This window comes from Podarcis melisellensis (assembly GCF_964234715.1).
Source record: "Podarcis melisellensis genome assembly, chromosome: 6".
Taxonomy (NCBI): Eukaryota; Metazoa; Chordata; class Lepidosauria; order Squamata; family Lacertidae; genus Podarcis; species Podarcis melisellensis.
The window spans coordinates 9,013,388-9,028,914 of NC_138538.1; the positions used below are offsets into that span (position 1 = coordinate 9,013,388).

The following is a 15,527-nucleotide window of genomic DNA, read 5'->3' on the forward strand; positions in this document are numbered from 1 at the left end:
CCACCCGAGACCCTTAATTGTTTAGTTCTGCCTTAAAGTGCAGCACTCTCCCCTCTCAGCACAAATTACCAGTGTTAAAAGGAAAAAAACTGCTCCTTTTCCCCTTATGGGGTATCCAAGAGCCCGTACAGAGTCCTTAAGTGGGTTCCCTATCGATAGGAGAAAATCACAGAGGCCAACCAGAGAATATTGAGAAGCAAAGCAGCTAGTAAGCCTGATCTTTATTAAACTGTTGCAACAGGGTCCCCTGCTCACCCCACGCAGGGAGGGAGGAGAGGAACGCAGAACATTGGTGTGCAAGCTCTTATATAGACTTTTGAAATTGCGTACCCTGTAGCTCAAGACCACCCCCAAAAAAACATCATACATACATCACAGAAAGAGGTGGTCCCCAGCAGAAATTTGAGCGTGTTGCTTCTCTCCTGTATGCCAGGATACCTGATAATGCCTTATTTGATCGCTTTTTCTGGGTAGCCTGGCCATTCCTTGGAGATGGTAAATACTTAGTTCCTGAATCTCTTACGCATATTGATAGTGTGCTCAGCTTAACAGATACTTGCCAGGCTGTATTTACAGGGAGGTGTAAGCCCCTACAGTCCAAAGACAACTGGAAAGCTTTCCCCATTTCCTTTCTCCTTGCAGATAAATATTTGAGGTCAATTTGGGAGAGTCAAAATAGCTTCAGGATTGCTCTCCTGTACTGTTTCAGACACTATACTTATGCATGTGTGTTTGCCTTGTACATTTATGAACATTTATTCTACATATATATAAGGCCTTGGGATGCGGGTGGTGCTGTGGGTTAAACCACAGAGCCTAGGACTTGTCGATCAGAAGGTTGGCGGTTCGAATCCCCATGACGGGGTGAGCTCCCATTGCTCGGTCCCTGCTCCTGCCAACCTAGCAGTTCAAAAGCACGTCAAAGTGCAAGTAGATAAATAGGTACCACTCTGGCAGGAAGGTAAACAGTGTTTTCGTGCGCTGCTCTGGTTCGACAGAAGCGGCTTAGTCATGCTGGCCACATGACCCATAAGCTGGACGCCGGCTCCCTCGGCCAATAAAGCGAGATGAGTGCTGCAACCCCAGAGTCGGTCATAACTGGACCTAATGGTCAGGGGTCCCTTTACCTTTTATAGTATATAAAGAGCAGCACCAGTACCCTGGTGGATGGGTCCTGCTTATTTATATATTGTAAAAGGAGTTTTTGTTTTTGTTGTTAACAAAACGACTGGACCTAATGCTCAGGGGTCCCTTTACCTTTACCTTTATAAGACCTTAGCATTCTTATAACACCAGCAAGTTAGGCTCCATCTGCACTATGTGTTTAAAGCTGTATCATTCTTTTTTCAACAGGCATCCCCCAAAGAACCCTGGAAACTGAAGGGTGTGGAGAGTTATTTGGAGACCCCCTACTTACCCTCACAGAGCTACAGTTCTCAGAGTGGTTTAAGGGCCAGTCTGAACTCTGGGAATTGTAGTTCAGTGAAGGGAACAGAGGGTCACCTAACAACTCTCAGCACCCTTAAGAAACTAGAGTTCCTGGGATTATTGGGGTGGGGGAGGCATGACTGTTTAAAGCGGTATGACACTGATTTAAATGCACAGTGCAGACGGGGACTCAAGAGATATGGAGAATGCCAGTCACCATACCGAGAGACACATGTAGCGTCTCCTGTAACTCAGACTGAGGTTTAGATGATTAAGTGGCATGCAAATCCTGTTCAATAAAATATCTTGAGCTTCAGGGTCACCATCTTTCTACCAAACAGGGCACGCACGTTCCCTTGCTATGAACTTAGCACCAAAAATAGCTTCGTGTTAACGACAACAGCAAGACTTACAGGTTCTCCTAAGGGTCCAGCAGTTCCTGGAGTTCCTTTGGGTCCTGGTCTGCCCTAGGAGCAGAGAGCAAAAAAACTCTTAACAAGCATTACTTGTGGCCAATGAAGTATCATCAAAACATATGAACCTACCCGGGCCCTGAGATCATCTTCGTGTGACCCTCCTCGAGAAGTCCAGAGGGTGGCAACACAAGAACGGGGCCTTCCCTGCAGTGGCTCCCCGTCTATGGAATGCTCTCCCCAGGGAAGTTCGCATAGCGCCTTCATTGTACACCTTTAGGCCCCAGGCAAAAACGTTCCTCTTTAACCAGGCCTTTGGTTAATCCGATTTACATCCTATGCCCTTTTAAAAGGTGGCTCTATTTTGTGGAGGGATGTTATTGGGTTATTGTTCTTATTTTGATTTTATATACTGTGATCTTTTCCGTGAGCCGTCCTGAGACCTCCGGGTATAGGGCGGTATATAAATTCAATAATTGAAAGAAAAAATAAATAAATAAAACAAAGAGAGGGGTGAATGCTGAAAGGAATCTTCCTTCAGAAGCCTTCCTTACAGCACTAGCAAAACTTAAGAGAGTGCAGTAGAGCCTTAAAGGCTGCGTCATTCTCCGTCAGACACAACAGCCATTTCTCTTAGTAATTGTTCCTTTGACATTTTCACATTTCTTGTCGTCCTAGTTCTCTCTGCACTCCAGCACCTTTCAAATATAGGCAGTGGAACAAACTCTTAATGGCACAAAAACGTAACGTTAAGTAAAATAACACATACATAGAAATAATATTGATAACGATGATGGTAATATTAGTAAGTATAGTAAAAAAAATAGAAATGTACTTACAGTATCGCCTTTGGGTCCCCGGAACCCCTGAGGACCCCGATCGCCACGAGGCCCCTGAAATCAAAAAGCAGAAAAAGTGTTATTTCATTCTATTTCACAATTGCCTGGGCCATTTTCACACATTAAAAATAATAATAATATAATAATAATTTATTATTTATACCCCGCTCATCTGGCTGGACTTCCCCAGCCACTCTGGGCGGCTTCCAATCCAATATTAAAATACAGTAATACATCAAACATAAAAAACAGGGCTGCCTTCAGATGTCTTCTAAAAGTTTGGTAGTTGTTGTTCTCTTTGACATCTGGTGGGAGGGCGTTCCACAGGGTGGGCGCCACTACCGAGAAGGCCCTCTGCCTGGTTCCCTGTAACTTGGCTTCTCGCAGCGAGGGAACTGCCAGAAGGCCCTCAGAGCTGGACCTCAGTGTCCGGGTAGAACGATGGGGGTGGAGATGCTCCTTCAGATATACTGGACCGAGGCCATTTAGGGCTTTAAAGGTCAGCACCAGCACTTTGAATTGTGCTCGGAAACGTACTGGGAGCCAATGTTGGTCTTTCAAGACCGTTGTTATGTGGTCTCAGTGGCTGCTCCCAGTCACCAGTCTAGCTGCCGCATTCTGGATTAGTTGTAGTTTTTGGGTCACCTTCATAGACACCTTCATGCGCACCTACGTAGAGCGCATTGCAGTAGTCCAAGCGGGAGATAACTAGAGCATGCACTACTATTAAGTTGTGTGAAAGCCAACTGATATGCTCTGGAAACATGAAGTCTGGGGAGAAAGACGTATCTGCAAGCAAATATGTGTCTATTCAGGGAGAGACAGGATTATCTATGCTCCCTGGTCTTTCAAGATTTTGCATCCTTTTGTTTCATTGCTACTTGTCCAGTCTCGAATTGGTGACAAGCCCCTGTGACCCCCACATATGTAAAAGTATCTTAAAAGAATTTATCATAGAAAATGTCTTTTTCAGGATCCCCTTTTGAATCTTGTGCTAGTTTAAAACATATATACTCACATTTTTAAAATTTTTAAAATTTATTTTATGTGCCAAATGCAATTCATCTGCAGCATTCTTTGGCTACATGCATTTTTTAAAAGGAATATTATGGAGTGGACCCCGATTTTCATGCTTAAGAGTAGACCCACTGAAATTTAAGTCCCATTGATGCTCTACTATTCCAACCATGGAAAGATTTGGCTCCAGTTCCCATATGCGCTATTAAATCATTTCCAAAAAAAAGTGTCATATTTTCATTCATTCCTGTTCCTGTTCTACTAGTGGATGTGGTTTTCAAAAGTTTTCTTCCCTGTTCCTTTCATTTAGCAAAAATAAAGAACCTCTAAATTTAAATTTATGCAAGTTGTGTGATGAAGTTGAATTTATCTTTCTGTCTGAATAGTGTATGGTTTAGGTTCACTACCCATTCTTGCTCAAAGTCGAAGGTCATGTCCAGGTGACCATATATTGGCTTAATAATATGCCGAAAAATCAAGATCTCTCCAATTAAACATAGTTTCACATTTCAGCGAAACCAGGAAACTATGGTTACCAGCTTTGGAAGAAGCCAGGTTCCCTAAACCACATTTTGAAGTATTTTTAGGATCTTGGCTTATTCTGAAACTGGAAACCACATTTTCTGAGTTTGCAGGAACCTGGAAATGATGGCTAATTGGAGACTTCAGCACTGTAGTCAGAGAAGAGCAAAGGGGCTTATGTGCACAGGCAGAAGTCATGTTCATATCTTGATTTATTAAGCCAAAATAGGGGTGTCCCAAATAAAGCAGCATTATTTGTTGCTTGCTCTGCTGAGTTTTTCTTTTGATTCCCCTTTTCTTGCAGTTTTCCCTTTTCTGGATGTTTGCTTGCTAGAATTGCAAAGTTCTCAACGCTGCCTAGAGAGGGCACTGTCCTGCAAAAAAACAACCACCAAACACTCAAATCTACTCCCGTATTTCAGAAAGTTGCTTGTCTGTCCTCTGCGCACCTTTTAAGATATTGTAACCAAACTCTGCACGATGGTTCCTGAGATCAAGGAGCAGGTTTTCATCTACGTTTGTGAAATATACTCAAAGTCAAAAGTAGCTTTCATGCTCTTTATTCAGCTCATAGTGATGAGAAGGAATGGAAGTTCCCCCAGAAGGTCTGCTTTATATACATTATTTACACAATCTGCTCCACATGATTGGCTAATTCCGCGATTCTCCTGTAGGCCAATCAGGTTGCGGATTCACTTCCACCTGGAGCTGGATTGGGTGGTTCTTGTGAACCAATCAGACTGCTGCATTCTGGATCCTATTGTTCTAGGACCAATCAGACGGCTGCATTCTGGATCCTATTGTTCTAGGACCAGACTGCTGCATTCTGAATCCTATTGTTCTAGGACCAATCAGACTGCTGCATTCTGAATCCTATTGTTCTAGGACCAATCAGACTGGTGCATTCTGGATCCTATTGTTCTAGGACCAATCAGACTGCTGCATTCTGGATCCTATTGTTCTAGGACCAGACTGCTGCATTCTGGATCCTATTGCTCTAGGACCAATCAGACTGCTGCATTCTGGATCCTATTCAACTCAGTACATAACAGTTTGGATGCAATGGGACACCATCTTGAATCATGGTGGTGGGCTAAATTTTTCAAAACTGCACTTATTTTAACCACTGGTTTCCAAACTGCACAAGTTTCTTTGTTTAGAATTCCTGAGCAACCCTAGGCGCACAGCTGATAGTAAATAAATGAAGAGAAATAGGCCTTGATACATCTGGAAATGCCCACTGGAGAAACCTAGCAATATAAAAAGAGGCACATACCGCTTTTCCTGGGGGGCCCGGAAGACCGGGAGGTCCTCTGAAACCAATTGTTCCCTGAAAACAAGAAATGAACTTGGTCAGACCTTTGCCTAGAAGAGAGACTTATCCTTAATAAGCAAATTGCTGTGAAAAAGGACAAGAAAGCACACAGAACTTTTCATGCATTCTCTGACCTTCCAACACCCACCCACAAACAAAACAAAGTGTTATTGCCAGTTTGCATTTCTTAGTGTGGAAAGTATTGATCTGATGTGTACAGATCTTTCCTATTCTAATTGATTCAAGAGGGTTCTGGAAGCTTCTGGAAGCTTCTCTGTGTGAACGAAACAAGTAGAAAGTTTGTGATTTTTTGGGTTATTCCTTCATAGAAGCTGAGTACAGATGGTTTAAACTGGTTCTGTTATCTCTTCTGCAAGGTAGAGATAATAGAAGACGCCAGACGGAGCCTGGGTTTCACTCACTTTCTCTTTCCGTCTCTCTTTTGTTCTATTGTGGTGTTCTGTACATAGTATGTTTAGTGTTAAGGTTTAGTCTTATAAGTTAAGTTCTAAGGTTATTATTAAGGGACGTGGGTGGTGCTGTGGTTTAAACCACAGAGCCTAGGGCTTGCCGATCAGAAGGTCGGCAGTTCAAATCCCCGCAACGGGGTGAGCTCCCGTTGCTTGGTCCCTGCTCCTGCCAACCTAGCAGTTCAAAAGCACGTCAAAGTGCAAGTAGATAAATAGGTACCACTCTGGTGGGAAGGTAAACGGCGTTTCCATGCTCTGCTCTGGTTCACCAGAAGTGGCTTAGTCATGCTGGCCACATGACCCGGAAGCTGTACACCGGCTCCCTTGGCCAATAAAGCGAGATGACTGCCGCAACCCGAGTCGGCCACGACTGGACCTAATGGTCAGGGGTCCCTTTAAGTTTATCAAGTCTGCAGCAACTGGATTTCTTATGGACAGTGCCAATCCTTGAATGTATTAGATTTGTGACCATGATGCCCATTTGCCTTCAGTAGCAGTAAAGCTCTGCGGGATGGAATATTAATTGCCTCAGGTCTATTTTTGGGGAACCCTGCAACCTGTTTAGGTTTTTACTCCGCTAACTATACATTAGAATCTACTCTGGATCAATACTGAGTAGACTTTCAATGACAGTTATCCCCGATCAAGGATGAATCAATTCCAGGCAAGGGCAACCCTTGAGGTGGGCATGGCGAGAGGCACAGCCTGGTGAGGGAACCAAGAGCCAAACAGACCATCCTGGGGGGCTGCCTTTGCCTCACGATCTTGAGGTTCGCCACCCCTCCTGCAAGGTAATCCAGTATTCTGCGAAGACTGGGAGGAAACTGCTTGCCAAAGGTGGCCTAGTTGAGGCCAAGGAAAGTTCTGAAGTAGGGGAACCTTTCTCATTGTCAATTTCCACTCTCTTTTTTTAATTTTTTAAAAATTAACGTTCTTATGTCACATATGTATACATTATCATATTACAGAGCATATTATAATATATTTTCCAACATGTACTGTATACAAAGTTTATATACCAAATTTATGTAGCTAAAGAAAGAAAAAACAAAGACATAAAGCCATTTCAAAATACCGTATTTTTCGCTCTATAGGACGCACCAGACGATAAGACGCACCTAGTTTTTGGAGAAGGAATACAAGAAAAAAAATATTCTGAATCTCAGAAGCCAGAACAGCAAGAGGGATCACTGCGCAGTGAAAGCAGCAATCCCTCTTGCTGTTCTGGCTTCTGGGATAGCTGCGCAGCCTGCATTCGCTCCATAAGACGCACACACATTTCCCCTTACTTTTTAGGAGGGAAAAAGTGAGTCTTATAGAGCAAAAAATACGGTAATATTTGCACCAACACTACATACTTCCTGCCAATCCCGTTGTATATTCTTTTTTTACAAATGAATGTACTCTTATTATTGTATATTTCTTTACATTTTATCTAAGACATCCCTATTTCAATATGTACCCTTAATCTTGTTTCTCAACTCAATTTCTCTCCAACGTCAATCAACGTCAATTTCCACTCTTACTCACACGTTACACAGAAGCACTGGATTCGAGAACAGCCATCTTTGGTGCAAGGGTCTGAGAAGAGTCAAGAGGAAAGGAAGCTGGACTTACCCTGTCTCCAACAGGCCCCACGGGGCCAATCAGACCTCTTAACCCTCGTGGTCCCTAGGAAAGATTATTTAGAAAACTCAGGATTAAATGAAGTTCTGGAAGTGGCATGCAGGCCAAGGCATTGTTTGGTGGGAAAAGACAGAGATCAGAGTCTGGGGCTCTCTTTTTTCTCTGGGCAAAACTATGCCCAGAGAATTTGGAGTAAAAAGAGATGGTGGAGTGAAAGGAGGGACTACCCAGAGGACTGTGTCTTAAAAACAACTAATGGAAAACAACATGGAATAAAAATTTTGCCTCTTGCAGGATAACAGATATATGGACTTTGTTAAATAAGATATATGGACTTTGTTACATAACACCTCAGTGGCTGATGGAGAAGATAAGGACGGTTAAGATCGGAACTATGAAAGTGGAAAACAACAAGGAAGAAAAGCAGAAAACAAATGAAGGGCATATCTTGATATCCAGAACGTGGGAAGCCCCCTTTTGAATTTATTTTTTAAATTTGGAATGTTTAATTGGCTGTATTTTGGTTAAACCACAGAGCCTAGGACTTGCTGATCAGAAGGTCAGCGGTTCGAATCCCCGCGATGGGGTGAGTTCCCATTGCTTGGTCCCTGTTCCTGCCAACCCAGCAGTTCGAAAGCACGTCAAAGTGCAAGTAGATAAATAGGTACCGCTCTAGCGGGAAGGTAAACGGCATTTCCGTGTGCTGCTCTGGTTCGCCAGAAGCAGCTTAGTCATGCTGGCCACATGACCTGGAAGCTGTCTGCGGACAAACACTGGCTCCCTCGGCCTATAGAGCAAGATGAGCGCCGCAACCCCAGAGTCGGTCACGACTGGACCTAATGGTCAGGGGTCCCTTGACCTTTTACTATTTTTGGTTTAATGATTCGGCATGATTGGAATTGATTTGTCATTAAGTGGAAGGTTTTAAATTGAAAACGAATAAAAAATATTTTTAAAATAAATAAAAACGGTGGCCTATTTTACCTGCAAGCCAACAGTTCCTGGAGGTCCTGCAGGACCTGGGGGTCCTGGTGAACCCTGGAAGAAGAGAACAAGAAATGAATGACGCAAGGTGTGTTGACAAGGCCTACACACCCCCCCCCGTGGCTTCCAGCAACAGGTATTTGCAAGCATCGCTCCCTTCGACTGTGGAGGCGGAGGACGGCCATCATGGCCATCACTGAAAGCTCTCCTCCATGAAATAGTCTAATCCATGAGTCCCAAATAGCATTGCTGTATACATATTGGCTACCAATTCAAGCCTCCATCTAACCCAGGGGTCAGCAAACTGTTTCAGCAGGGGGCCGGTCCACTGTCCCCCAGACCTTGTGGGGCCCCGGACTATATTTTGAAGGGGAAAAAAATGAACAAATTCCTATGCCCCACAAATAACCCAGAGACGCATTTTAAATAAAAGGACACATTCTACTCATGTAAAAACACGCTGATTCTTGGACCATCCGCGGGCCGGATTGACAAGGCAGTTGGGCTGGATCCGGTCCCTGGGCCTTAGTTTGCCTACCCATGATTTAACCCTTGCCAACATCTGGATTGCTGTAGTAATTATCTTGCAACCCAAACAGTGGCCTCATTACTGGACAGGAGTATATTTTAGGAACAAAACCAGTCATCCAATGACCTGTAATATACCGTATTTTTCGCACCATAGGGCGCACCGGACCATAGGGCGCACCCATTTTTTGGGGGGGAAATAAAGGGGGGAAAATTATTTCCCCCCCCAGGCGCGGGGCTGGGGCGGGGGAAGCTCGAGCTTCCCCCGACCCCAGCCCGTAAACAGGCAGCTCTCTGCAAGCCGTGGGAGCACTCCCGCTGCTTGTGGAGAGGTCCGCGAAGCCTGGGCGCGCTGAGCTCAGCGCGCGCAGGCTTCGGCATGCTGGCAACTCTCCGCAAGGAGCCGGAGCGCTCCGGCTCCTTGCGGAGAGGTCCGCGAAGCCTGGGCGTGCTGAGCTCAGCGCGCGCAGGCTTCGGCATGCTGGCAACTCTCCGCAAGGAGCCGGAGCTCTCCGGCTCCTTGCGGAGAGGTCCGCGAAGCCTGGGCGCGCTGAGCTCAGCGCGCGCAGGCTTCGGCATGCTGGCAACTCTCCGCAAGGAGCCGGAGCGCTCCGGCTCCTTGCGGAGAGGTCCGCGAAGCCTGGGCGCGCTGAGCTCAGCGCGCGCAGGCTTCGGCATGCTGGCAACTCTCCGCAAGGAGCCGGAGTGCTCCTGCTCCTTGCGAAGAGGTCCGCGAAGCCTGGAGAGCGTGAGGGGTCGGTGCGCACCGACCCCTCTCACTCTCCAGGCTACAGCGAAAGCCTGCATTCGCACCATAGGACGCACACACATTTCCCCTTCATTTTTGGAGGGGGAAAAGTGCGTCCTATGGTGCGAAAAATACGGTACTCACTCCCCAGATAGTTTACTAGAGACGGACAGATCTTTCCATTTAAGTTTCTTTCGGTTTTTCATTTTCCATTCTCCACATTTCCAAATCACTTTGCATTTTTTAAAAAAATTATTATTATTACTATTATTAAAAGTCCTCATGAAAATTCATCAGCATTTCAGTTTTCAGGTTTGTGCGCAATTTTGCCTAATAGACACGTTTCTGGAACATGTAATACACTTTCATGTGCTGCTTGCATTGATATAGGCATTTACACGCACGCTTTACAGAAATGCAAAATTCGCATGCATCATTTGGACACATTGATTGGCTGGAGAACCACACTGTAAAATTTGGCGAAGTGCAAATGTCAAAAGGTGGCGATGTTTCGGTGCACGTATTACTGTTTCACGAAAGTGCAAATTAAGTAGGTTAACCTTCAAATGCAAACTGGATTTAATTTCTCTCATATTTCTCTCAGCCCACACAGTGTTACTCAGTACAGCTCATGCTTTGTGCTTCTAACACCTGAACAGGGGAATAATAGCATTGGCAGCCTTGTACTCCAAAAATCTGCCTACACTGACTCTTCGTTTTTATAATTTGGCATGAACTAGCCCAGTGTTGTTGAAGTGTGTATTTCAGGGATGAATATTTCAACTGCCCCGGGATTCCTACGTTCTCTACCCTCTCCTCTTCTTGGACTCAGCTACACTCATCAATTATAACATTATAAATGTTATAAAAATGTCACACCAGATGGCGCTATAGAGCAGAAATCTGAAGTCAACAATAATTTCCATTATGAGCTTTTATAGCGTTTCTGTGTAGATCCGGCCCTTGACTGAACACTCTACATAGAAAAATGCAACAATGCCAAACATCCAAGGCTGGGCATGGAACCTGATATAAAACAGCTTTTATTTTCTTAATTCATTCACCTCCCATCCCTTAAGCCTACTCCTCACAACACTGTTGATTCCAGTCTATTCTGGCTGATTGACAGCCCGATTTCCTTGAACCTTTCGCTGGGAACAAAATTGACGCTTAAGAAAAAAGGGGTGTTTGTGTTACCTTCTCGCCATCTTTGCCTACTTCTCCAGGTTCGCCTTTATAACCCGTATGCCCCTAAAAATAAAACCAGAGTAATCAGTATCCCATTACTGTAGACATGCAGTTTGTTTGGGTCAAAAAGGTGCACACACAGCTTTTAGAAAACCAAACTGTATTGAGTCTATTCAATGAGAAACATTTCATGGAGTAATAGTGAGTATATATCTACATGTTGTGTCAGGGAACCAGCCAGCAATAAATCACACAGACTAAGCAGTGGGGGAGGAAGCCACTGAGGTGCCTGGGGCGGTGCGCCCATAGGGGCAGGGCACACCATGGGGCCTCCAGAGTCTGCCTGCCTCCTTCCACTCAGCCGCCCTACAGCTGGGGGGAGGCAGTGGGTGGACCATTTGGGCAATGCGGAGCCTGTGGGCGCCCAAGCCACCGTGTCTCTCGCAGCATTAATTATACCCAGTTGCTTACGAGATACTCTGATGTTCATTTTCCTATTTCGTTCTGTTCTAAACTGCTTAGAAATTTACTGTTACATGTAATTCATGTATAATTTAAATTAGTAAATTAATCATTTCTGCACAGATACAGTCTGTACAAATCCATCGGGGGGAAAGCCCAGTGCTTGGGAAACAGATAATTGGGTCCCTCTACCTGGGTGTTTCGAATCCCTGCGATGGGGTGAGCTCCCGTTGCTCGGTCCCTGCTCCTGCCAACCTAGCAGTTCGAAAGCATGTCAAAGTAGGGACCGCTCCAGTGGGAAGTCGTTTCCGTGCGCTGCTCTGGTTCGCCAGAAGTGGCTTAGTCATGCTGGCCACATGACCCGGAAGCTAGGCCAGTAAAGTGAGATGAGCACTGCAACCCCAGAGTCGGTCACGACTGGACCTAATGGTCAGAGGTCCCCCCCTACCTGGGTGTTGTCTACACACTGACTAGCACAGACTCTCCAGGGCTTCACACATTCCAAATCTGGAGATGCTAGGAATTCAAGCTGGGATTTTCTGCATGTGAAACAGATGCTCTGCCACTGAGCTATGGCTCTTTCTCAACAAAAGCTTGCCCCGCCTTTTTCTCAAAACCTCCACACAAGGAGAATCCACAGGGTGGAATTCAATGTCACACTAAGGTGATAATTTCATCATTTTTGCTTGCTAGACAAAACAATCTCCCATCTCCTCCTACTGTGTGCTGATCTTAGGGCTCTCCTGACCCTCCCAGAGCAGATTTGGTGGAGAGGAGAGAGGGGCAGTGCTTTTTTCCTTTCCTCCCTAAAATAAATGTTTAGGGGTACTCTTATTTTGACTCAAGAAAATCACCATTTTATAGTTCATATCGGGGGGAGATAAATACAGTGGTACCTCTGGTTGCGAACTTAATTTGTTTCGGAGGTCCGTTCTTAACTGGAAACTGTTCTTAACTTGAGGTACCACTTTAGGTAATGGGGCCTCCCGCTGCCGCTGCGCCACCGGCACATGATTTCTGTTCTCATCCTGAGGTAAAGTTCTTAACCCGAGGTACTACTTCAGGGTTAGCAGAATCTGTCACCTGAAGTATTTGTAACCTGTGGTGTTTGTAACCCAAGGTACCACTGTACAGTAAATGGACAAAAGTACAAAGACTCACAAAATGTTTAGGGGTATGTGTACCCCTGCATAACCCCAGAAAAAAGCACTGGAGAGGATTAAAGGTCCATTGCGCTAGTGGGACTCTGTCTATGGCTACACAAACAAAACATTGCATTGTACATTCAATGCACCTGAGTTCTTGCGTTTCTCCTACCCAGGTCTGGTGGCCATCTGTCATGGATGCTTCAGCTGAGACCCCTGAGTGACTAGATTAGTGGTTCTCAACCTATGGGTCCCAGATGTTGTTGGACTACAACTCCCATCATCCCTGACCACTGGTCATGCTGGCTAGGAGTGATGGGAGTTGTAGTCCAACAACATCTGGTTGAGAACCACTGGACTAGATGATCATCAGGGTCCTTTCCAAGTCTACAATTCTATTCAGTTTGGACCTGTTGAATATTTTATGCCGCTCAAGAGCACTTTTCCACAAACTAGTTTAATTCCAGAGATCAAAGCTCATTGCAGATTGATGCTGCATCGTCCCAACACCTGCCATGGATGGACTTGGTCCTAGAGATATCCCCACCTCCTTAATGATGTTGTGGGTGGGCATACACTAAGATCACCATTGGCACTTGCTTCTACATTCACCTTCTGGGAGGGGAAGTGTGGATAACCAAATTAAGGGGAGGGTTTTCAAATGTATGTTGTTACATCACCCACCCTTATAGACAACAGGATCTAGAATCCATCTAGATTGGAAGCTGCAGTGTTGAAGATGAGCATGCATGATTCTGTATCTAGGAAACCTACTTATCTGGGCTGCAGATGGGTTATGCAGCCTGTGTTTCTCTTTACATTACGTCAGGCAATGGCTACTCTAAATTCACCAAAGAGCATTCCTCACCTTGAATCCTGGTATCCCTGGTGGTCCTGGAGGGCCAGGTGGACAGACAGCTGGACACTGTACTCAAAACAAATGGGAAATATAATATAAATATAACACACAACCAGTTTCAACCAGAACAAAAATAATTAATCCACGAAGGGAGAAGGCAGTGATATTAACAAGCCTGGAAATTTCTGTTACTGTGTTTCATGGACAATATTCAACTCTAGATCGCTGCTGGTTAAGGGAAATTCAGGATTTGGTGAAACTGGTTAAGCTGATTGCTTATTACAACATTTCAGCAATTTGTTTTTTAAATAAAACAACAAGTCTGCATTTCTTTGTTACAAGAGTCACAATGCTTCAAATAGCAGTTTTGCACAATGTGGGGATGTTACATCCAACTAAGGTTTACTCAGAGTAAACCCACTGAAATTAATGAGCCTAAGTTCTTTTCATTAATAGCAATGGGTTTACTCGAAGTAGGACTAGCACTGGTTACAACCCACTGTCTCTGTTTTTCTGCTGAGTGAAATTAAATGTGTTTTTTAAAAAAAGAAATACAATGGACAAATAAAGTGTAAGGAACTGTACAAAAGCAGAAGAAAGGCTGTGCCACGCCTTTAGCTGTAAAATGGGTAAAGGCAGAGGTTTCTTGCGAGGAAACACTGTTGTGGCTGTTTCTGAGCAACAGGGATTTGCTCTTCCTGGGAAACACCAGGGAATGCAGTTGTGTAATACAGTCATACCTCATGTTACGTTTGCTTCATGTTACGTTCTTTCAGGATACATCTCATGGCGACCCGGAAGTACCGGAAAGGGTTGCTTCCAGGTTTCGCCGCTCGCGCATACACAGACATGCAAAATAACGTCATGCACATGCGCAGAAGCAGCGAATCATGACCCGTGCATGCGCAGACACGCCGCTGCGGGTTGCGCTCTTTTCATGTTGCAAACGGGCCTCCGGAATGGATCCTGTTTGCAACTAGAGGTACAACTGTAATAATAATAGATTATTATTAAATCCTACCCTAACGCACTATGATGGGATGCGGGTGGCGCTGTGGGTTAAACCACAGAGCCTAGGACTTGCTGATCAGAAGGTTGGCGGTTCGAATAATTGTGATGGGGTGAGCTCCCATTGCTTGGCCCCTGCTCCTGCCAACCTAGCAGTTCGAAAGCACATCAAAGTGCAAGTAGATAAATAGGTACCGCTCCAGAGGGAAGGTAAACGGCGTTTCCGTGCGCTGCTCTGGTTCGCCAGAAGCGCTTTTGTCATGGTGGCCACATGATCTGTACGCCGGCTCCCTTGGCCAATAAAGCGAGATGAGCGCCACAACCCCAGAGTCGGCCACGACTGGGCCTAATGGTAAGGGGTCCCTTTACCTTTAAGTCACTATGGCTTCTAAGAACAGTCGCTTGGGGCAGCTTTGGCCAGCCTGGTGTCTTTCAAATGTGTTGGACTACAACTCCCATCAGCCCCTGCCAGCTGCAGTTCAACACATCTGGAGGGCACCAGGTTGGTGAAGCCTTGTGTCCTGGGATACCTCAAAAAGTAAAGTCCTTTCCCCTCCCCCTCTTGCCCCCAGCCATGGTCTTCTTCAGCCTCAACTTATCTTAGTTCAGAGTCAATGGAAAGTGGGAGAGAGTTGTTAATGGTAGTTTCTTTACAAATCCACGGGACTTAAAGCATTGATTTAGCTTGGTATTTCCTTGGTATTTCACCCCTTCAAAATAATAATAATAATAATGTCATTTCACAGCAAGGTTATAATTTTCTATTAGCTTCCATAGGATGCTCTTTTGAAAATGGAAAAGAAGGGAGGGGGACGCTGTCATTTCCCATCCAACCTCTAAAAAGGTTTTCCAATAAGGCGGTTCAAGGAAATTATTAGCTTCTCCTTGAGGACTCCAATTAGAAAACGAAGGGAACTGTCATAACAACAGATGGGGAGCGCTGAAATGTTGCTTTGCCGACTCGCGTTAATGTCA

At 45.1% G+C, this 15,527-nt stretch overlaps 1 protein-coding gene across 3 annotated transcripts in view; it reads right to left on the minus strand.

The window, feature by feature from the left end:
• COL9A3 (collagen type IX alpha 3 chain) overlaps positions 1-15,527 on the minus strand; it is a 70,678-nt gene that overhangs the window by 25,965 nt on the left and 29,186 nt on the right. For all 3 annotated transcript variants that reach the window (XM_081916878.1, XM_081916877.1, XM_081916876.1), the window contains 7 exons: positions 13,554-13,610; positions 11,088-11,141; positions 8,615-8,668; positions 7,622-7,675; positions 5,496-5,549; positions 2,681-2,734; positions 1,842-1,895 (listed from right to left, as the gene is read on the minus strand). In XM_081916878.1, the coding sequence (XP_081773004.1) occupies positions 1,842-1,895; positions 2,681-2,734; positions 5,496-5,549; positions 7,622-7,675; positions 8,615-8,668; positions 11,088-11,141; positions 13,554-13,610 (381 nt within the window). The remainder of the gene's footprint in view (positions 1-1,841; positions 1,896-2,680; positions 2,735-5,495; positions 5,550-7,621; positions 7,676-8,614; positions 8,669-11,087; positions 11,142-13,553; positions 13,611-15,527) is intronic.